Source organism: Neopsephotus bourkii, unplaced genomic scaffold, assembly GCF_033783945.1.
Source record: "Neopsephotus bourkii isolate Nb327-2 ecotype Australia unplaced genomic scaffold, CSIRO-AGI_Nbou_v1 NB_1292, whole genome shotgun sequence".
Lineage (NCBI taxonomy): Eukaryota > Metazoa > Chordata > Aves > Psittaciformes > Psittacidae > Neopsephotus > Neopsephotus bourkii.
The window spans coordinates 7,017,528-7,039,740 of NW_026901776.1; the positions used below are offsets into that span (position 1 = coordinate 7,017,528).

A 22,213-nucleotide genomic window follows, 5' to 3' on the forward strand; every position below is an offset into this window, starting at 1 on the left:
ATGTTCACATGTAGAGAAGCTGAAATACAAATGCTGTTCACTTAAGTATTTAAGGCCACGTTTGCCCTGTGTTTAAGATCTGGGCTAGACTTCATTTTTTACTATATTCGGAGGCAGGATGCCAGGTCTTTCCTGCTAGAGTTGTGCCTATGCTGAAGAGCCTTAAAGCTGGCGGATAGGTGCGTGTGTGCAATAGGTTCAGTGCTGTATCATCATTTAGTGACAGGCTGGAAAAGTTTAGAGAAGTCACGTCTGATGTGGTGAAACCCTTCCTAAGTGCAGATCCACTTCTGAAGAAACTGCTGTATGAGTTGCTGACATTACAGAATATGTGAAATTTGATGGGTTTTGGTATAATTACTATTTTTCACATCTGTGAATATTCTGAGATTTGTCATTATGAAATCATTATGGCAATCTATATAGATACTTAATGATGTAACTGTCGATCTGCTGTGTCTGGACTCTCTGTATCAGCTCTGTCATATTCAGATGTGAATGATGATTTTCCATATTGGACTTACAATTCCAGATACATCCTTCATCCTCTTTGGTGATTTAAATATTCAGCTATCCTACAATCTATCAATAAATTATTGTACCATATAATCGTACAATGCTACAAATTTATTTCTTAGGTTTTGAATCAGATTTTCAAGGAAACCTGTTAACATTTAATTTTGGGTTTGAGTTAGTATGCAGTAAGCCTGTAATGGAAATTTCTTCTTGAGACAGGTCCTTGGTAGACAGAAAAAAATGGGTAATGATTTATATTTACTGCATACAGTCTTCTTTTTCAAGTGTTGACTGTGGTTAATTTCTGCTCAGCTGACTGAGATCCCAAGTTACAGGCTCCTTCATCAAATCCTCTGATGCTGTTTGGCTTGCTTGTTTCTGTTGCATGCTTTTCTGATAGGGTTTAGCACTAAATCGAGGAAGTCTTATTTCTTGATATGTCTGGGGTTTTACTATAAATACTTTATGATTTAGTGTGATTCTATTAAGTAAGGCTAGACAACTGGCCCCATTAATGTATTACAGTTTTCAGGGTTCTTTTAAAGACTTAAAAGAAAGCTCTGATCCCTTCCTAATAATTTGGGTTAATGACACCTAAATTGACAAGGTAATTCTTCTAAATGGGCAGAATGTATACTTAACAACCCACCCATTGATGCTTTTTTAGTTGATGAAGAGTTGGCATTTTTTTTCTACCTGCTCTCTTTCTAACTGATTATTTCATGACTGATTTGCAAGATTGTTTCCTACTAATGTTTTCTTGATGATAGAAATGTAATGCTTTCTTCTTTTCTGCAGGAGTTTTCAAATGGCAAATGGTAAATGTGATGAGCATTGTGCAGTACAGGCAAAAGCACTTCTTGCCTTAGCTCCAGGAAGAATTATTTCTCAAAGTCCTGTAGGATACCTCAGCATTCAGGAAATAAAATTTTCTGGGCTTGATTTATCTTTAAATACTACTGACCTTTTAAGGGTACTGAGAACTTTGTGTTTTGGTACACATCAAAGACTATTGCAAATAACAGGAGTCTTATATGGCTTTTCTGTTCCTCCTCTATTCCTCTGTCAGTCAGAATCCCATACATGAGCTGAATGATAAAGTTCACTTCAATTGTTTGTTTATCATTTGGGGTTTTGGCTAGGTAAAAGTAGAATTACAGGAGCAAGGTAATCCTAAAATATAAAAGGTGCAAATTTAAGAGATTAGGAAATGTTTTAATTCTGAAATGTCTTATTTTCCAAACATCTGGGGATTTATATTGACTTAACTAATTTTGCTAAAATTGGGAATGTAACTGATGTTCAGGGTAGAAGTGAATGTCTAGTAGAGTTAGAAGTTGCGCGCAGTTTCACTCCAAATATTCAGATATGGTCATAAAGTGATACAGTGGTTTATAAGACAGCAGCTATTAGCATATATGCTTAAAATGCATTGCCTCCCTCCCAAAGGGGAGTGATGAAATTTCAAGTCCTTCTTTTTTCCCCTTTAGGCAGGATATATCTTTTTTCTCAGTCCTTCAAACTTAACACTTTTTGAAAATTGACTTATGCATAAATGACTTGGGCCCATTCAATATCCGCTGTCTGGTGTCAGCTAAATAAACAAAAATGCTTTTAGTTGTATTTATTTGTTTTAATATATTGAATTTGCTTTAATATGTAATTTATATTATTGCTTGCTTTGAAAACTTGACCTGTTTACTGGACATTCCTAGATATTTAATTTTTGAGTCTAACATTTACCTTTTATTAGCCATTGTGATAAGTTGCATATATTCATGTAATACATTTGGGGTTTTTTTACTGTTAAATATCAGTGTCGCTTATCACGGTTCTGAAGAGTAAAAGCTGCTTGTTTTTTCAAATCATTAGTTAGCATGTACAGAGTTGCATTATTTATGTGCACAAAACTTGAGGATAAATCTTATACAAAGTATGTCCTCAAAGTTGTGTTATTTACATACCCAGTTCTTAACTTGATTGGTAGCAGGTAAGTGGGTCTTGTGGCTTCCAACTGAAATAAAATTGAAAACCAAGCCACATCATCTTTTCGGGAAGACTAGTATATGTCCAAAGTGGTGATGAGATGTAGCTTAAGGCAGTCTCCTCGTTCCAGCAAAAAATGTGTCAGGTCTCATTTTTGCTTATACTATAAAACAATGGTGTGATGTTGATATGAGTCATTATAATTCATTGAGATATTTTTAGTTTTCTTCAGAATTCAAGTTGGGACAAAAAATGTATCAATAGATCCAAGATCCATTTTGTTACAAAGAACAAAATCAGAAAATGAAAAAATTAAGCCTTGTAATTGTTACGTACCAAACTTGAGTTGAAATAGTTAAAAATACAGCACTGAATATGTGAATGTTCAATATAAGTTGACTTAACTTTTTTGATAGTAAATTTCAATATTGAAATACCTAATTTGTTACCTACTTTACTTTATCATTGTCTACCACAGTGTGATTCTTTCAGTTTTTTGTAGTGGCTGCACTTTACCCTTTCTAGGTATTGTAAAATCACAGTACTGCAGTTATTCATGTGTAAAATGTAGGTGTAAAAGGGAATATAAAACCTCTTGTTCTCCTGCAATTCGTCTCATTTCAGACCCAGTTTATCCAGTAAATAACCCTGCTGGCTGCTATGCCAATGGTCAGATACAAGCTCACGGAGACCGCTGGCGAGAGGATGACTGTACTTTCTGCCAGTGCATCAATGGAGATCCACACTGTGTTGCAACAGCCTGTGGGCAGAGCTGTCTAAATCCTGTAAAAGTCCCTGGGGAGTGCTGCCCAGTGTGTGAAGGTAAGACTGGTATTTCCATTGTTATGCTTCGGTCTGCCATGGCTGCTGCTTACCTGGTAATTCTTGGTTTACTTTAAAATTTTGGAGGATTGGAGTAGCTAGCATAGCATTGCCTGTGACTGAAGAAACAACTGAGGGTGGAAAAAATAAGCATGGCTTAACTATACCTATGTGTGGCAATGCCCGATACCCTTTTGGCCCAAAAGAGTATAGTAAGAAATCATTTAAGATCAGCATTGTTCACCAATTTAACTCTTTGTTGCTCTTAAAGCTCATTAATAAATACAGAAGTTAGACGATCAAAATGTTCATTGGCTGGTATTACTGATAAATGGATTACTCCTGGTTTCTTATTCATCAGTGTCGTGTAGTTTCAACGAAAAATCTCTTTGCACAATGTAGGTTGGTATTGGATGTGATTATTTCAGTGAAACTCACAAATGATGATATTATCTTGTGTAACTGACTAAGTTTATAACTATATGCCAAATGCTCATTATTTAGCGTGTATGTGAGCAAGCTTGGGAAGGTGGTATGGAGAGAGAGGTTAATTGGAAGTATGTTGAAGGGTGTTTTTTTCTCCAATGAGAGAAGAATAGACAAATGTCTCTTTTTCCTCTTCCATATTCAAGAAAGTGGATGAGAGACAATTAGATTAAATGCTTATCTATATCAGACTGAAATAATTACGATGAATCCTGGGAAGCAGTCATAGTATAGCATAGGCTTCCATTGTTCACTACAACATAGCCATGTTTGTGCTTCATTAACATACCACACTATTGCCTCTGCAATGATTTCAGGATGCAAGTTAGCTCATCTGGACTAGGTTAGATAATTCTGTTATCACATTTTTACTCTTAGAAGCAGAAGTAGCTAGCAACTACTTAAGTCCATAAAGGTTGTTTTGTTGGGGGGGTGAGGTATGTGATACAAGTTATGATAAATAGGACAAGACTGACACAGTAGCATCATGGAATCAATAATAACGATTCTTGTGTCATTTTAGTTATATTTTCTCTGAAAATAATCAATTTTTTTTCTGTTTGCCATGTTAGCTGTTGTATGTTTAATTGTAGTCATTTAGATGTACACTTAATTGTAGTCATCTGGTTTTGAGTGTGTCATTTGGAGGAGTGCAATATTGACTGGCATTTTGAGCGACTTCCTAAATTTTAAGCTTAGAAGCATCATATTTGGCTTGATGTTTCTGTCATAGTGCATACCACCAAGTAAACAATCAAGTGGTAAAGAAATTACATAAGTGATGAAACCAGCAATTAGTCATTTAAGAATATATATTTGAGAATATTTCAAGTATCCAAAATCTGAACTATTAAAACTGAGCAGTGAGTTCAGATGCTAGAACCCAAAATATAAAAAATTAAGTTTGCAAGAAGCAGTTTCAGACGATGTTATGAGAAATTACTGAGCATCTGAGACTTAATGACTTCTCTTGCAATAGTAATAAATCAAAAGATCTCTGAGAAATAAACCAGTCAAGGGTACCAGTAAACTTCTTGAAGTTCTGTTTTGGGGTGTGAAATAAACTTGAGGCTGCTATGACTTGTGATTAGAAGGTTCTTGCTGGGAAGTAGGCTAACAAATCAATCCCTTGATTCTAACGATGCTACTGAAAAAGATGTGCAGTACATTTAGTGAAGATCTACAAACAATAAAATACATTCCAGACACATTTTTCCGTAAGAGGAATTAAAAAACAGCAGTGTCAGCCATAGGATGCTTTTCTGCATATTACCCCATTAAATCTGCACATCCATAGCTTAACCTTAATTTTCTAGTGTAGTCTATGAGTAAAAGTGTTGACTGAATAGAATCTCAAATGTTACTAATGTTGCACTGATAGCTTAAACCTGCCATTCTGTGCTCTCCAGTCTCTTCTCCTTTGTCTTGGTTTGGTTTGGTTTTGGTATGGTTTGGTTTTTTTCTTTTTGTTTTTGGTGGATTTTTCCCCATCCTTCTGCACCTCTTATCTCCTATTCTTCATCAAAGAAAACCAAAATCCTTATCTAGTGTGGGCTAAGTTTTAGGATCACTGGTGTTATATGTTACCCTGTTTTCAACTATGCAAGTTATTCAAGAAAGCAAGCAGTGTAATCTAGTGGTATGTTAAATAAGTGGGCAAAATTAACGTAAACTTAGGTGATTTTCAGATAATAGTTTACTAGTGATTGGAATCATAAGCATACCTCATTTTACGTTTTGCTTTTGAATGGCTTATAGTTCTTGCTCACATCTCAACTCACATTGTAAAATGCAATCCATAAAGAATATACTATAGACCAGTCAGCCTCACCTCCATTCCTGGGGAAGTGATGGAACACCTTATCCTTGGTGCCATCTTAAGGCATATCAAGGATAAGAGGGTTATGAGGGGCAGTCAACATGGCTTCACCAAGGGGAAGTCATGCTTGACCAATCTCATAGCCTTTTATGAGGAAAGAACACGGTGGATGGATGATGGCAGAGCGGTGGATGTGGTCTACCTTGACTTCAGCAAAGCATTTGACACAGTCTCCCACAGCATCCTCCCAGCTAAACTGAGGAAGTGTGGTCTGGATGATCGGATAGTGAGGTGGACTGTGAACTGCCTGAAGGAGAGAAGACAGAGAGTTGTAGTCTATGGGGCGGAGTCTAGCTGGAGGCCTGTATCTAGTGGAGTGCCTCAAGGGTCGGTACTGGGACCAGTATTATTTAATATATTCATCAATGATTTAGATGAGGGAATTGAGTGTACTATCAGCAAGTTTGCTGATGACACTAAGCTGGGAGGAGTGGCCGACATGCCAGAAGGCTGTGCTGCCATCCAGCGAGACCTGGACAGGCTGGAGAGTTGGGCGGGGAATAACTTGATGAAATATAACAAGGGAAAGTGTAGAGTCCTGCATCTGGGCAGGAACAACCCCAGGTTCCAGTATAGGTTGGGGAACGACCTGTTAGAGAGCAGTGTAAGGGAGAGGGACCTGGGGGTCCTAGTGGACGACAGGGTGACCATGAGCCGACACTGTGCCCTTGTGGCCAAGAAGGCCAATGGCATCCTGGGGTGTATTAGAAGGGGGGTGGTTAGTAGGTTGAGAGAGGTCTTCCTCCCCCTCTACTCTGCCCTGGTGAGACCTCATCTGGAATATTGTATCCAGTTCTGGGCCCCTCAGTTTAAGGACAGGGACCTGCTGGAGAGAGTCCAGCGCAGGGCAACTAAGATGATTAAGGGAGTGGAGCATCTCCCTTATGAGGAAAGACTGAGGGAGCTGGGTCTCTATAGTTTGGAGAAGAGGAGATTGAGGGGTGACCTTATTAATGTATATAAATATATAAAAGGGGAGTGTCACGAGGATGGAGCCAGGCTCTTCTCAGTGGCAAACAATGATAGGACAAGGGGCAATGGGTACAAACTGGAACACAAGAGGTTCCACTTAAACTTGAGAAGAAACTTCTTCTTAGTGAGGGTGACAGGACACTGGAACAGGCTGCCCAGGGAGGTTGTGAAGTCGTCTTCTCTGGAGACATTCAAAACCCGCCTGGACACATTCCTGTGTAACCTTATCTAGGTGTTCCTGCTCCGGCAGGGGGATTGGACTAGATGATCTTTTGAGGTCCCTTCCAATCTCTAACATACTGTGATACTGTGATACTGTGAAATAATACACTTTTTGTACACCAGTTTAAAATTACTATATATAGTAATGCTGAAGCCGTATTAATGCAATTTCATCATGAATATACTTTTCTGCTCCTACATGTATTGTGTGTCACATTTCTTAATTAAGTTATGGCTCTTTTTGCATTAACTACTTCACTTTCTTTTTTCACTGGTGCAGAATGTAGGAAACAATTCTTTTCCTTCTAGACTCTTAACCCTACTTCAACTCTAAAGCAGGAAGACTAATGACTCTTGAAATCTTTCTATTATTTTTATCAATTTAGTTGCTGATGAACCAATTCAAGCCCATATTTTCATTTAAAAATAGGCATTAGGTCAAGAATAACAAGGCAGAGAAGTTTGTATGCTTATCAGTATTTTTGAGTGTGCATTTATTTCTCATCAGACTTCTGTTTGCATGTAAGAGAACCCACTTGCCAGCAGCTAGCTTCAGTTGGGTGAACTTATTTTATGCATGTAAGATATTAGCTCTTTAGTATGCGAAACAAAGTATTTAATCAAAGATATTTCTATCACTTATTTCGTTTGAAGTGTTGAGGGGTAGAGTTGTTTGTGGGACCTGAAACTGACAGGCAAATGCTAAGCAATGTGCTCGTGGATCTGACCTGGCTGCAGCTCATCCAGAGTAAATGGTTATTTGAATCAGTCACTTCTATATTTTCCTCTCTTTCTTCAATCTAAATATTGCTGCAGTTATGGTTCTGCCAATTCAGTTATTTCCTGGCTGGTTTATAATCGGTTTCATTGAAGGAAGTATCTGTTCCCCTAGGTAAGTTCACATTCCTGCAGCTACACAAGGATAAAATTGTTCCTGGGTTACGCTTTCGAAACATTCTGCGGTCTGAGATTAAACATAATGTAGTAGAAATTCTGTGTACACAGGTTCTTGAAATAATCAGTGCAGTATGTCAGCACATGAATGCATTCAGGCTTTGAACACAGTAAGTTCAGACCAAAGTATCGCAGAATAATAGAATACCAGGCTGGAAGGGGACCTGAAGGATCACCTGGTCCAACCTTTCTAGGCAAAGCAAAATCTCGGTGTTATTACTACAGCAGTAAGAAAAGCAGAGTCCAAGGATTGAAGAGACTGAAGTTATATAGAAACAGCTGTTCACAGCTTTCTGAATTAGAGATCAAGGAGTAGTAATTGTGATACATAATAATACCATACAGACTTGTTTTGTATCAGTTGTCCACAGTAAACCCTTTTTATTGCTTCTTCACACACTTCTGTATACATATCCACAGCGTATATCCTGTATGTGTGCACATAGCCCACACAATTCACACACCAGTGTTGATTAGACAGCAAAACTGGTCTGAGATGTATAATTTTCTGAATGAGTTTCTGGGGTTTGCTCAGCTTGGAGAAAGAGGGTAATTATTCAGCTCCCCTCACTTGAATCTTGTCTATTGATGCTGATGGTGGAAAGGGGAAGCTGAGTGAAGTGCTCACGATACTTCATGCTGAAGTTTCCTGGGGAGATCGATCGGGTGGAAGAGACACGAACATGTGGTAGGTGTGTGGGGAACAGGGGTATGTAGTGCTGCAGTACAAGGGGTTTGTGTACAGATTTAGTCTTCAAATCTGTGGGCACCCTTTTTTGAGTTGTCTTATAGTTGGTATTTACTGGTATCTGTGCTGTGTCCAGCTCTGATGTTTACAGTAGCTCAGATCAGAGCTAAATTTAATTTGCCTACAGACAACAAAGCTAAAAAGGGCATCCGGTATCTTGGAGAGCAGAGTATGAATTTGTATGTTTGTTTTAAAGCAGAGAGTTTGCAGAAAGATGTTGACCAAATTCAGCAAGGGTATATACAGTACTCTGTTCTCGGAGGAGACTTTTCATGAGTCCTGAACCAGAGTAATGGTTAAGTAGCAGTTCTTTGGGAGAAGTCTGATAATTAAAGGGAAAGAAAAATTAACAGAGCTTTGAGAAGGCAAACACCATACTGAAATTATGATCAAGAATACAGTTTGCAAGACCTGAAGTAATCGATTTGACCCTCTTTCCTATGGGTGGGTATGTCCCTAGCTGACATGTAAGGGCCTTGGATCTGTTCTGGACATTGTTACTCTGAAAAAGATGGAAGCAAGTTGGAAAGAATCAAAAGGAAGAGCTGTGAGCACAGTCCAAAATTTGCAAAACAGGAAGACAGACTGGATAAATTGTGTTGGTTTAGCTTAAAGTGCAAATGATGAAATCTGAATGAGAAGATACCAGTCTTCAAATGCCTAAAAGGTTATTGCAAAGAAAAAGATAAAGCAAGAAAGAATGGAACCGAATTGCAAGAGAGAAGATATGTTTTAGAGGAAGAAAGGAAATTGTTGAGGAAAACAAAATTCCTCCTGTGGTTTGTCGTGACTAAGATTGTCTTTGTAATGTGTTCAGGGCATCACAGTTTATTTTCAGCTTCAGTGAAAGGAAATTGAATACATAACTGAAAGCCATAATAGTCATTCACGTGTAGGTCTCGGTGTTTATGAGAGTTACGGCTATGGCTCACCAGTATGTAGCTGCTGGGGTTCTCTTTTTAAGTAAACATCAAAGTGATCAAAATCCTTCTGCCAGTTTGTCTTGTTGTTGCATGTCCGCCTGTCAGTTCTTGCCGATTTTCTGGCACAGCAATGTCTGGGCTATGCAAGGGGTGTGCAGGTTGCCCAGAGAAGCTGTGGCTGCCCCATCCCCTGAAACATTCAAGGTCAAGGTTGGATAGGGCTCTGAGCAGCCTGATCCAGTTGAAGATGTTCCTGCTCATGGCAGGGGGGTTGGAACTAGATGATGTTTAAAGGTTCCTTCCAACCCAAACCGTTCTCTGATTCTATGGGAGACAAAAACCCAAGTTGTGAGGAGGGGGCTGGCTACTTTGAGGATGCTGTTTCCAGGAGTGGAGGGGGAAGGCAGAAAGCAAGAGTCACCAATAAGGCATGAAGCTAGAGTCACATCACACTGTGACAGATTAGTGTGGAGGGGAAGACCTGCCTTCATTAGCCTGTCCCCAAACTCAGGCTCTTCAGACAATGCAGCTTTTGAAGGCAGGCACCTCCTTTCAATGGTGAAAGCTGGGAAAAGCAGACCCGCATTCTGTGGATCTACATTCTGTGGATCCAACTACAAAATTAGTTTTAACCTTCTGATGGATGCTTCTATATAGCTTCTGTAGCTGCTGTCATGATACTGGGTCTTCTGGGATTTGCCTTTGTTTGATTAATCTTCTATCTATTTAGTCTGTTTTCTCTGTTTTCTAGACTGCCTTCATAAAGAGCCAAAGCTTAGTTAATCATACTAGCTCTCTGTATTTTCCCCCTAGTTAGAGCCAGTGTTCTTGCAGCAGGAGGAAGCCTCAAAGAGAACCATTCTATGATTCTTTAAACTTGGATGTTCTTCACAGGATCTGGTCTGTGTACCTGTTCTGTTACGGGTACTCAGATCTACTGACAGTCAGCTGGTGTTATTACTGCTGCTTACAGAGCTGCTTACTTCTCTATTGAGCTAACAATTGTTTATTTTCTAAATAAAATTGGTGTGGTTTAAGTTAGCACTTACACTGTTGATCTATTTTACCAAATAAAAAAGTGAATATCAGAGCTTAAAATAGCTGTTTAGTGTCAAGATTTGACAGCATATGAATAGCGCCAAACAAGCTACAGTGATAGAAATAACCATGTTTCCCTGAGGCCATCTGCATCTGTGGACAGCCATCTGCAAATTGGAGTAATAGTTGTGTTCACAGCAAGTAAATATTGGTTAGGGTAGTATGAAAATACCTGATTTGTATGTTTTTAACAAAATTACCAGTGTTCAGAACTGGCAAAGATGCCGGAAATGTCACTTCTGAAAGTCTGTGGTTGCTTCTGTTCCTTTGCATCTTCCAGAGGCTCAGGCTATTCATAGGGAAGGCAACCCTGTTCAGTGATACTCAGTAACTGGTTATCTTGCAGTATGTCCTTCTGCATGAGAGCTCTCAGGTACAGGTGGCAGGGTGCCAGCATAAGCTGTGAATGAGAAATTAAGTGTTAAACAAAATCCCCTCGGAAGGTTTTCATGAATAAAGCCCACATTACTTTGCTGTCATTATGGGTGACACTTTATCTTCACAAAAAGAAATTAACATTTTCATCAATAAAGGGCTTCAAACTCTAGCTGAGATGTAATTCAATTCAGTTCCTTTAGCGTGTCCAGCACTTCATTAAGTAAAAACAGACAGCAGAGTCCAGTGAAAAGAAATCTGATTCATTCAGGATGAAGTCAGTGGTAGTGAGCAGCGTTCACCGGCACAGGATCTGGGCCCAGAAATCTCCTTAGAGCATGAAGTATAAGTTATTGTTCAACAGCAGTGCTGTAGCTCTCAACCAGCCTTTTCATCAAAGTCAATTAAGGGATGCAAACACTGTGCTGTAGAGAATTGAGCTTACATTTGCCAGATCATGATTTAGCATAGTGGTTTTAGACAAGGCAGCTGAGCTTGTCTATATCCATCCAGGATATAATGAAATCTACTTCCAATGAAAGTGTTTCTGAGTTTTAGAAAGTCAAAATGCTAGTGTATGCTAGGATAAAATAACATTTTCGTAGTTTTCAGTATTTCATCATTAAGTTCAGTGGAAGACTACTGAAAGGATGATTAGCCAAAGAATCCTGAATGTATACATCAGTTCAGCTAAGGATGTCTCACTTATAAAGAACCTCATGGATCCTCTAATTAATTCTTTTCAGCATCTATAGTATTCATAGATTTGGCCCAGATACACACTAATTTAGTGCTGTATCTTCACCTAATAAAGATAACTGAATGGTTGCCTTAATCTACTCAGACATTTCTTAATAAGCTTAACTGATTCTGCTTTAATAAAGGTGATTATTTCTTCATTTCACTCCACCTAAAATTATATTAAAAAAACCAAACTTATCAGCATAAAAATGTGTTTGAAGAGTATACATGCCTGTTAAACTGAAAACTAAAAGAATTGAATACATCAGCAAAAGTTTTTAACTTCACGTCTTAGGAATGGAAAATCTGTATTTTGATTGCATCACTGCAAAAAAAAGAACACACCTCCCACCCACCCCCATGCAGCTTTAGTTCTTATGAGGCTTCTTCAGTTTGCAACAATTGTAATAGTTACTATATTTAATATATTCTAATAGTTGACTTTCAAGGAAAAAAACATGTATAAGTAGCTTCAGGCTGACAGTATGAATAAAATTTGAAACAAAGGCTGCTAAAATGAACTATGTGTTTGAAGTGTTAGTGAATATATTTTCAGACAGTTTTGTGACGTTAGAAAATGGTATCATCTTAAGTCCTTGCATACATTTTATAAATAGTTATGTGATGCTGAATTGTTGAACCCTGATAGTTAACACAGATTGCTAAACACTGGGGAAGAAAATCCTGCAACGCATTAGGTATGTCAAACCCAGGAAGGAAATTCTCTTGCCCAGTACTCGGGACTGATATTTTTCATGTAATGAACTGGAGGGGCGGGGAAGGCTGGAATGTGAACTATGAGGATGGAAAACATTTAGTCACTCTTGGAATGATATGAATGTTTTTACAGGAAGCTTAAGTAAACACACATGCTGCTGCTTAGTAGGCTGCAGTTAACTTTTTTGGACAGCAGACAGAATTCAAACAAGTATGCAGACTCGAAAGACAGTTGAGCAGCACACCCTTCAGGACCAATTTTTAGCTACTTACCACATAAAGCATGGGTAAAAGTTAGACTCCTGTTCAGTTGTGCTTTTCTTCTTAATTTTCATGGTAAATGCTTAAATGCACCGATGCTGTTTCTTTAAGTCAATTAGTGCTGGTTTCATAGGATCAGAACTTCTTAATCCTTTTAAAGGTAGCTTGTGTTATAAAGTACTACAGGAGAGGGAGCTATTTCCTTTTCCCCAAACACAGGCATGTTCTTTATTATTGGTGTTAGAGGTCTTTCTCCATGTGCAAAACATGATTTTGATTGATTTTTCCTTCCTCCCCCAGAAGAGGTTTTCATTTCATGCTCCTGATGAGATGTGGGGCTTCCTAGAATTCTCTTCTGTTCAGCTTATTCTTTGCATATGGCTAACATCTTCACCAAATATCCCAAGACTCATCACCGCAGAATCTAAATGCATTGCTACTTTATATTAGTCACCCTCTTTGGAGTTAAAAATAATTGTAAATTAAATGTGGTGCAAGCTTCAGAGAGTTATCTTCTGAATTTGGGACTTCTGTAAAAGTTTTTCACTGTTGTCCCTCCTTAAAGAAAAAGTAGTTAATTATTGATAGAAGTATTGGAAATATTAATGGGCAAAAATTGGATTTTTTCAATTTGTTTTTCCATTTATTCTGGAAAATGTGGGGGATTTTGTCATCAGCACTGCTGGCCTAAATGTAGGGAGAGCATACCTACATCTGTGATGCTCACAGGTGAACATAAAGCTTCCCTGTGCTATACACTGAAAATGTGTTTCCATGTTCCAGACTTTTTAATAATGTGCATAAGGAATTAACCTACTTTATCTGACAGTTGTTAATTAAGTTATAGACTGGTTCACATTAGCAAAATGGGAATATGAAAGTGGAGCTTAGGGAGTTGCAACATGGAGCAGTAAAGCATACAATCCCACTTCTTATTCTTACTATGTCTACATAGTCTTCACATTTAAATTTAGGAATGTTTTTAGGTCCGGTGGCTCAATTTTGCTGCATAAAAGTTAGTTTGATGTGTTTGAAAAGTTCATGTGTTACTATTGGTATGAACTTGTATGTTGAAATTATCTTGATTGTAATTTAGCCTTTCAAAAATACAAATGCTTTTTTGCATGTTTTTGCCATTTTTTTCCCAAATTTTTATTATACATGGGAAGAAATCACAAGGAACCTTGTCTTCTAGTTGCATGAGGAATATTCTCCAAATAATTCCTCAAAATATCTTGATAAGAATATAGTGTAATTGTGTTATATCACTATGAAAACAAACACCTGAATCTGTTTAAGCTTGCCAGTAAAAGTCAGTATATATATATTGAATAAATGCAAATAAAATACAAAATAGGATTTTTGTGGGTTTAAATGTCTGTTAAGGTAAAAATTGTTCTCTTGGCAATGATTTTTTACGGCCTGTGCTCCTAAATTCCTTGTAAAAAGTAGATACTGCAGTAGTCTGCAGTCTTAAAATGGAATTGGTAAAATCCATGGTGGTTTGGGTATTGAAAGGAGGATCTCAGATTGTCGTTTTCAACCTCTATATAGTGGTATATCTGTAGAGCTTACAGTTTTATAGTTTTGAAGAAACATGTTTCTGTGATGCAAATTAAAAATTCTTTGTTACAGTGAAGTTGGCTAGAAATGCTGTTTTTATGTGAACACAGGTAAATTTGTATAAAAAATGTGTATATAAAAATCCCACAAGGCAAGAAAAACATGCATCTGTGCATACTTAAAACACCTGGAGCTTTGGGGTCCCAAACATCCTCTGTTTACCTGTTGTAGTGAATATATATACATGGACTGCTGTCAACTCACTGTGTGGTAGTTTGTTATTATAGTATTTGTAAATAATACTGTGGTATGTTTGGGACACTTTACACCAAACATTGGTAGAACTTGCTGGCTTTCAAGCATATGTGTGTAGAGTAATACTGAAGTAGAGCTGCACTGGGAGCACCAAGATGATGGTGAAGATGATGAAAAGAAGTCAGACCTCCTGTGTCTGCTTAGCTGGAGTTAATCATTGTGCTTAAATCAAAGTAACGGAGCCCAGTTTTTCAATGCCTGCTGTTCTCATACTTTTATGGGAAGGAAAAATACAGTAATTTTGTTATAATAAGGATAGGGATTTTTCCCCTCTATATTGACAGGACAACATTTATGACTGGAATTCAAAACTGGAATGATTTAGTAGTGTAAAACACTTGTCCTCCTACATTTCTAGTAATTTTGGGTTAAGATACATGATGGTCCGGATTTCTAACAGTCAGAAGCAGCAATAGAAGTTCCCTATTTACTTTTAAATTCATTTTAAAATAGTACATTTAACAATGTGCACATGAAAAAACTTAGAACGTAGTAATTGCTTCCCTACTTAAAACCAATTTTGGAAAAGCCTGGAGAGGTACTTCCCTCACAGAGTGTTACTGAAAGCATGAAACAAAACCTGGTTTGAGTTAAAATACTGCAGTCCAAATGCAACAAAGTGAAGACCTTGTTTTAAGTTTTTTACATGTAATAATAATAAAAATACCTTGCCAAGAGTTATGGGTAATGTATGAATTTAAGGGAGGAAAAAAGAAAAAAGAGACTGATTAAAGGTGGCTGCGCTGTCACTAAATGACACTTCAGAGAGAATAACTGTTATAACAGCCTGGAAGAAATTTTGTTTCTTGAATAAAAGGTACTCTTCAAGTCTTTAAGTACATTTCAGAGAGCCAGTGTTAGGCAAACATGTACTTGTATTGCGGAAGGAAGGTAATCAGTGCTTGTCAAAACCATACAGAAATCATCAGAAATTTAAATGTTTATCTTTGGATTTCAGTTCCCTGATCAGGATCCATCAAGGATATTGCTGCTTTTATTGGAAATGTCCCAAGTTTATTGAAAGTGAAATTCGTGGAGTCATGCAAGTTGGAAAGGACCACCAGAATTTTTTCTAGTCCTACCCCCTGCTCTAGCAGGTCCAATGAGAGCAGGATCTCAAGGGCTTTTCCCAACTAAGTTTTGAGCATTTTGAACATTGGACATCCCACAGTCTCTCTAGGACTCTTAGCTTGACCACCCATGTGGTTAAAAGAAAAAACAACTTTTATCCAGTTGTAATTTCTCATGTTCACATTTGTGTTCATTGCCTCTTATCCTAGCCTGGAGCATCTCCAATATGAGCCAGACCTTGTTGTCTTCTTACCTGCCAGTTAGGTAGCAGTAGGCAGCAGCAGGGTGTCCCCCTTCACCTTGGTCAGCCCTTCTCTGGGCCGAGCAAGCCCTGGTCTCAGCCTCTCCTGGCAGCTGGTGGCACTATGCTATTCTCAGGTGTGTCTGTGCCTCTTTTCTACTGAGGATCCCAAAGCTGAACAGTACTCCAGCTGTGGGCTTGCTAGTGCTAAGTAGAGGGAAGCATTACTTCACTGCAACTGCAGGCTGTGCTTCTCTTGTCCCTCATATAAGCCAAAACTGAGTGTTTAGTGTTCTCATAATACATGCGGCTTTGCAATAGTACAGTTAAGTGTAATCCCTCTTTGTTTTCTAATACTAATTCAATGGCCAGAGTTCAGATTTTGAACAACTATGGGTATGATAAGGAGGATGGGTATGATGTTTCATCCTGGTACCAGCCTTAGGGAGAATATTTTTTATTTATTTTAGTTGTCTGTAAAATTGAAGAATTACATAAATGAAATCTCCAAAGTTAGAAAGAAAAAAATAATAAAAAAAAAACCACTCCACAGGAGACAAATTAATCCTCTGCACTAAAATTCAGCATAGGAAGTATCAGGCTCAGAAAGCATAGATGGAATCAAGACATTCCAATAGAAATGTGCATTTAACCTTATATATAAGCACTTGACATCTATTATCAGCAAACTGTGCTCTATTAAAATCCAGTTTTCATCTAGTCCCTCTTCAATCCCCTTCTCTTTATTTTCCTCTTCTCGCTCTCTTTCTTTCTACAGTATAGTTTTATTGTTGGTAAAGCACACAAACAGAAACAACCTCCATTTTTCCCACCCATTTGTGTCGTGGGTCTTTCTTCTGCTGTTTCTACCAAGAGCAGCAGTGAAGGCTTAGCTCTCATCACGCAGTGGTACATGCTTTTTCAACCTTAGCTACTGCTCTCCTATTCAAATAGCCAGAAGCCTGGCAGAGCAGAGCTGGCTTTATTTGTTGAGTCTTGTCTAGTGAAGTGAAAAGGGCTGATTTTGGGGGGTTGGTTTTTTCCCTTCTTTTTTTTTTCTTTTTTTTTTTTTTTTTTCCCTGGCTGCATTTTTGCACATGTGGGGGTAGGGAATTAAATTATTTCTTTTGTCCTCTGCTTACAGCTCATTGAGAAGCAGGCATGCATATAAAATTACTTTATCTCAGGGCTTACCTTTAGGGACAGGAGGGAGAAAAAACAGATTTGTAAGCTTGTCTGGAAACGCTAAGGATGCCGAGAGCAGACACAAAAGTGGGAGGTGGCAGAATAATAAAACACAATGAACAGGACTAACAAAAACTTTTCAAATTAAAATAATGATAGTTTAATTTTGTCCCTTGTAAGAAGTAACAGTACTGAATATATCAAGGGGGCAAAAAATTGTTGTGTTCAAGACACAAGAGCATCAAAACACAGAAGTACAGGTTTGAAAAGGCACCATGAAAAACACATAACGTATCTGCTGGGTTTTGTGTTTTTTTCAAGATAATAATATATACCTGCAATTACAGAGAAGTTATCTTGACGGATGAACTTCAGTGATGGGGGTGAAACACATTCATGTTTCTCTCTAACTTTAGTTTATAACCAAGTGGATCAGTCAGTACTAACCTGCATTGCAGCTTTCAGTGAGGTTTTGTGGGTTCTTTAACTACATATTTTACATAACTGTTCTGTAGTCAGATGGTAAAGCCATGGTCTTCCCCAGTTCTCCGACCTGGGTTACTGTTTGTGAACTTTGCTCTGGGTAACATTAATGATTCATATGATTCATAGTGGTTTTAGCTGCTAGTGGATTTTTTGTCATTTTCCAGGTAGAGTTTAGGTTGGCTGACCTTTAACCTGAATGTAGCTTCAGAGTCTTATATCTTGGCCTTTTGCATGTTTAGGTTAGTTTGGTTAGAGAATGGAGTGAGGTAGGAAAGGAGGTTTTCAGAATAGGCACCAGATGCTGTAAATCAGTTTGTTTGCAACACTAATTTATATATTCTGAGCCCTAAACAGGCGTGACTAATTAATGGAGTTTCTGAAATATATCAAATTATTGGTCTATATCAATATGTTCTGGATTCCCAAATTAATGGTTTGTTGAAGTTGCAAATGTCAAATATTAATATGAATATGATTTAGTCAGAGAGTTTACAGAGTGAACTTGAAAACAAATACAGAGAGTTCACTGAAATTAAATGGATTATAGTTTGGGAATCCATAGATTCTAGAAAACATTGCTCTCTCATGCCACATGTGCAAAGCCACAAGCAACAGAATTCAAATGTTACTTTGAAGTTTTCAGCAAAGTGAGGAATCTGAACTGTGACCTCTGAGATAAGTTTGAAGTCATCTAACGTTGCTCTGTAGTGCCTTTCATGGAGTTTTCCCCTCCAAAATCTGTACTTAGCTGCCATAATCTAAAAAGGATTAAAAATGTTCATCCACTGTATAAACTCTTGTGAAGGGAAAAGTAGGGCTGGGAGAAGCTACAAAAGCTGAAAATTGTGAAGGACAATGAAAGCAGAAAAGCTCCTTCTTTTAATAGGATAATTTTCACTTGACTGGAAGGCATGAGTGCAAAAGCTGCCTGCTGGATGTGGAGCCAATAGGCCCAGAAATTTGTAATTTAGATAACACTGTATACTTCTAACAACTTAATCAATGTTGAGTAGTATTTTACCTTCAGTCTGAGAGTAAAGATTAGGGTTTAAGGATGGCAAAATCTGCCTTCCAATATATTTAGTTTGAGAATGAGAGGTGGCAATGTATGGCTGTCTCCAATCCATGAAAATGTGCATGCTGCATAAGGCATGTTATGGTTTATTGCCCTGGTGGCTACTATATCATTTCATCACGTTTTCACAATTTATTGATACATGTATTGATCTTTTTTCAAAAGTAATTTCCTTTGTCTTCATCTCTTGAAATGGAAGAAAAGGATAAACTCAAACAGTTGAAACAGTGAAGCGAAAGCTCACAGTTACTTCTTTAAAAGTCATGAAATCTGTGTTTACTAAATGCTTAGTATAATGTTAATAATGCTCATAATTATAAATTTGTTGGCTGTTATGCGATTTTGTTCTATGAAAAACACAAGGTAGACTAAATTAGTCTCACCGAGCAAAAGTCCTTCAGGAAAAATAGGTGTTTAATTCCTTCTGTATCCTGTTTTATGATGGTAGTGTTAAGGTTCCTTGTTATTTTCATAAGTTTTTTGACATTATTTTATTCTAATAACTTTGTGTAATAAACCACGTTCATATTCCTGACTACCATGTTCATGTTTCTGACCACTATTAAATTTCATACTCAAACATATTTCATTTGTGACCAAAATAAAGTAGTATACTGTCCATAAATACCTGATAATTGGCAATAGTATCTTCAACTGCAAAAAGCATAGTGTGGTACTGTGGAAGTATACTGTAAGAAGTGATGTTTTAAATGAATTGACGTGTTCCGTGGTTTCCAGAGACCTTTCACACGCAGTGTATCTTACATTCCCTTTTGGGATTCAGAGTCTTTTCTGCTTTAAATTTCAGTAGAAGTGATCTTATTCACACAGAGAAAGATTAGATCTACTGAGTCATGTGCTTTGATTTGCAGCTTGGTATGATCAATCAACTGCACTTTGGAGAAAGCTCTGTTCAGTTTTTAAAGTAAAAAAAAAAATCTGCACAAAGTTTTGATTTAATACTTTAGGAGAAAAGCAGGCAAAATGTATTTTATGTTCAATTTTAAACTGCATATGCAGGACAGCTGATTTCATAATGAATAAAAAAACCACGGTATTTTTTCCTGTTTCCATATTTCAGAAGCCTTATGTGGCATTATAGTGTTTGTAATGAATGTACATCACTTCAAAAAAAAGTCTGGTTTTTGAATTGTTTTGGAATTGCCAAGAATATTCGTTAATCAGAAGCAAAATTACTTAAAGGTTATTCTCTTCACTGTTGCACTGTGTATACCTATTAATAGACTCAAGTAATCTCAAATTTATTTGGTTTATATTTTCTCGCCCTCAGAACCCACGTACATCACAATAGGTCCACCCACCTGTGAGGTTCTGGTGAACTGCACTTTGACAGAAAAAGACTGTATCTACAGCTTCAAACTGGACCAAAATGGATGCCGCATTTGTCAGTGCAAAACTAGTGAGTATGCAAAAACACAGTGGCTTCTATCTTGTATGTCAAGCTGTATGTGGAAATGCTAGTATGCTGGTTCTTCCATTAATAATGTCGATCGTATTGTGTTAGTATGTGAGTGCCTTATAGTTGTTCATCTTTAAAGGATAAGTTCCTGATTTCTGACATTGCTTACTTAAAATATGTTGGGAAGAAAACATAAAACATCTGACTGTGGGTAAAAATTAACAGCTGGGTAGAAAAGGTTATGATTTGGGATTTAGTATTCATTCAGGCTTTGAGAAGTCTGATAAGACTTCCACATTTCATTTTCTTCTATGTATGTAAAGAGTTTAAGACCATCTAGGTTTGTTCACTTCAGAAACTCCCCTTGCTAAACAGCCTATTTTCAACTCAGCTTTTTTTCCTCAAAATTTAGCTTTTGAGGTTGAATGTTGGAAAATTATATGCTGGGGGTGGGGGGAGGGGGCAGCGGGTGGAACTATATAAACATATAGTTCAAACATATCCATATATAATTTTATAATTTTATTTTATTTCTATTTTATTATACTTTTATTATTGATATTATTTTATTTTAATAAAAATACATTTTTTTATTAATATGCTTTCTTTTTATTCTATGTTTTATTTTTTTATATAGCATATTCTTAAATCCTATCTAGAGTACTATATATATGCATACACACACACACATATATATGCAGGCTTTAACATCTGTTTCTTCCCCAAGGAAAAGCATTGTGCCATGTGAGAACTCTGTGTGTATCAATGAAGCAGGAAAAATGTATTTTCTGTATGTGTTTCCTTAACAGTTCAATGTTTATGGATGAAATACAAAGCAAGGTGAGGTGGCTGTTGAAATTGCCCAACAAAGGACACCTGTGCTAGTCTGAGATTGCTAGTCTCAGCTGCAGGATGCATCACACTGCCTTCTAGACGAGCCAGGGAGTGGATTTAAACTCTCTGTAATTCCACTGTTGTTCTGCATCTTCCCTGTAGCCTGTGAGGCTTTCACAACTGAAGTGTTTACACTGTTCCCCCTCTTTTGGTTTCAGTCCTCCCAGTCATGTCTAAACCAATATGACTATTTTATTGATCAAAATAGATTTATTAGTACAGACTGTACAGCTTGGGTTGGTGTTTTGCTTAAGGAGCAAGAAAAGGATTTGTCCTGGCTTTTTTAACTTCTTTTCTGGGGAAATGTGTATTTTTTGTTTCCATAAGCTAAAGGACTGAATATTTTAATAAATAAACTTGTGGCAAGTAATAATGTCATTATGGTAATAGAGAAATAATATCTTTGATTACAAGTTGTATTCATGGAAAGGGCAACTTTCTGTAGTAATGCTATCGTATACAAGTTCTTAGTTTCTAAGACAAAATCGGAAATGTTAAGTTCTACTTTTAACATTGAAATTTGATTATCCTTTTTTATTGTTATAAAATTGATTGGTGAATTTGACAAAAAGAAGATGGACATGCTTGACAAACTTCATCATCTGTGTGTGTGTGTGCAGTCCTTCCCTCCAGTTTGGTGCAGAGGTGACCCATCACTCCAAAGGATCCTTTTTTTGTCCTAGATTAGCAGATTGCATGTGTACACATCCCAGCATCGCAGGAAGTCTCTGTTCTTGTTTGGAGTGTTTCCGATTAAATAGTGCTTAAGATCCTATTCAAGGGAATTTTTCTCTTGCCAGATTTGCTTGAAATTATTTTCATTTTGCAGTAGCAAACCGTCTGGAGCAAACTTAATACTCTCATTTGTGTCGTGGCTTGAATTTTTTTTCAGTTAAATAGCTTGAGTTGTAGATTGCTTAAAAATCTCAGTCATTCGGGAAGCAGAAACATTTATTTTCTAAAAAAGTGAAGAAAATAACAGCTTGGAAGTCTTCACCACTTCGTGGTTATCGGTCAAAATGGCAGAAGTAGATTTTTTTCCATCAAGTAATGTCTCTCGCTTGCAATGCTCTAGACAAATGAGCGTGAGCACTGAGAAGAAAGGAGTTTTATGTCAAATATGCTGCTGCTAGATCTCTGCATTTTAAGATCCTACATACTGTCATGTCCAGACCAGTGTAGTTGCATCTTAACTCTCTAAGAACATGAGAAAGTATATTATCTTTAGCTCACGTGGACTTCTGGGAGCATCCGTATCTTTAT

General features: G+C 37.4%; 1 protein-coding gene and 1 long non-coding RNA gene across 4 annotated transcripts in view; one reads left to right on the top strand and one right to left on the bottom strand.

Annotated features, from left to right (window-relative positions):
* Nucleotides 1–22,213, top strand: part of CRIM1 (cysteine rich transmembrane BMP regulator 1) — a 193,740-nt gene that overhangs the window by 128,589 nt on the left and 42,938 nt on the right. For 2 of the 3 annotated variants that reach the window (XM_061365837.1, XM_061365838.1), the window contains 2 exons: nt 3,127–3,324; nt 19,928–20,056. In XM_061365837.1, coding sequence (XP_061221821.1) covers nt 3,127–3,324; nt 19,928–20,056 — 327 coding nt within the window. The remainder of the gene's footprint in view (nt 1–3,126; nt 3,325–19,927; nt 20,057–22,213) is intronic. The other variant, XM_061365839.1, reaches the window with a different exon arrangement.
* On the bottom strand, nt 10,601–16,137 carry LOC133219018 (uncharacterized). Its single transcript, XR_009727335.1, has 2 exons — nt 15,903–16,137; nt 10,601–11,006 (listed from the first exon to the last, which is right to left on the bottom strand). It is a non-coding gene; the product is annotated as an uncharacterized LOC133219018 (long non-coding RNA).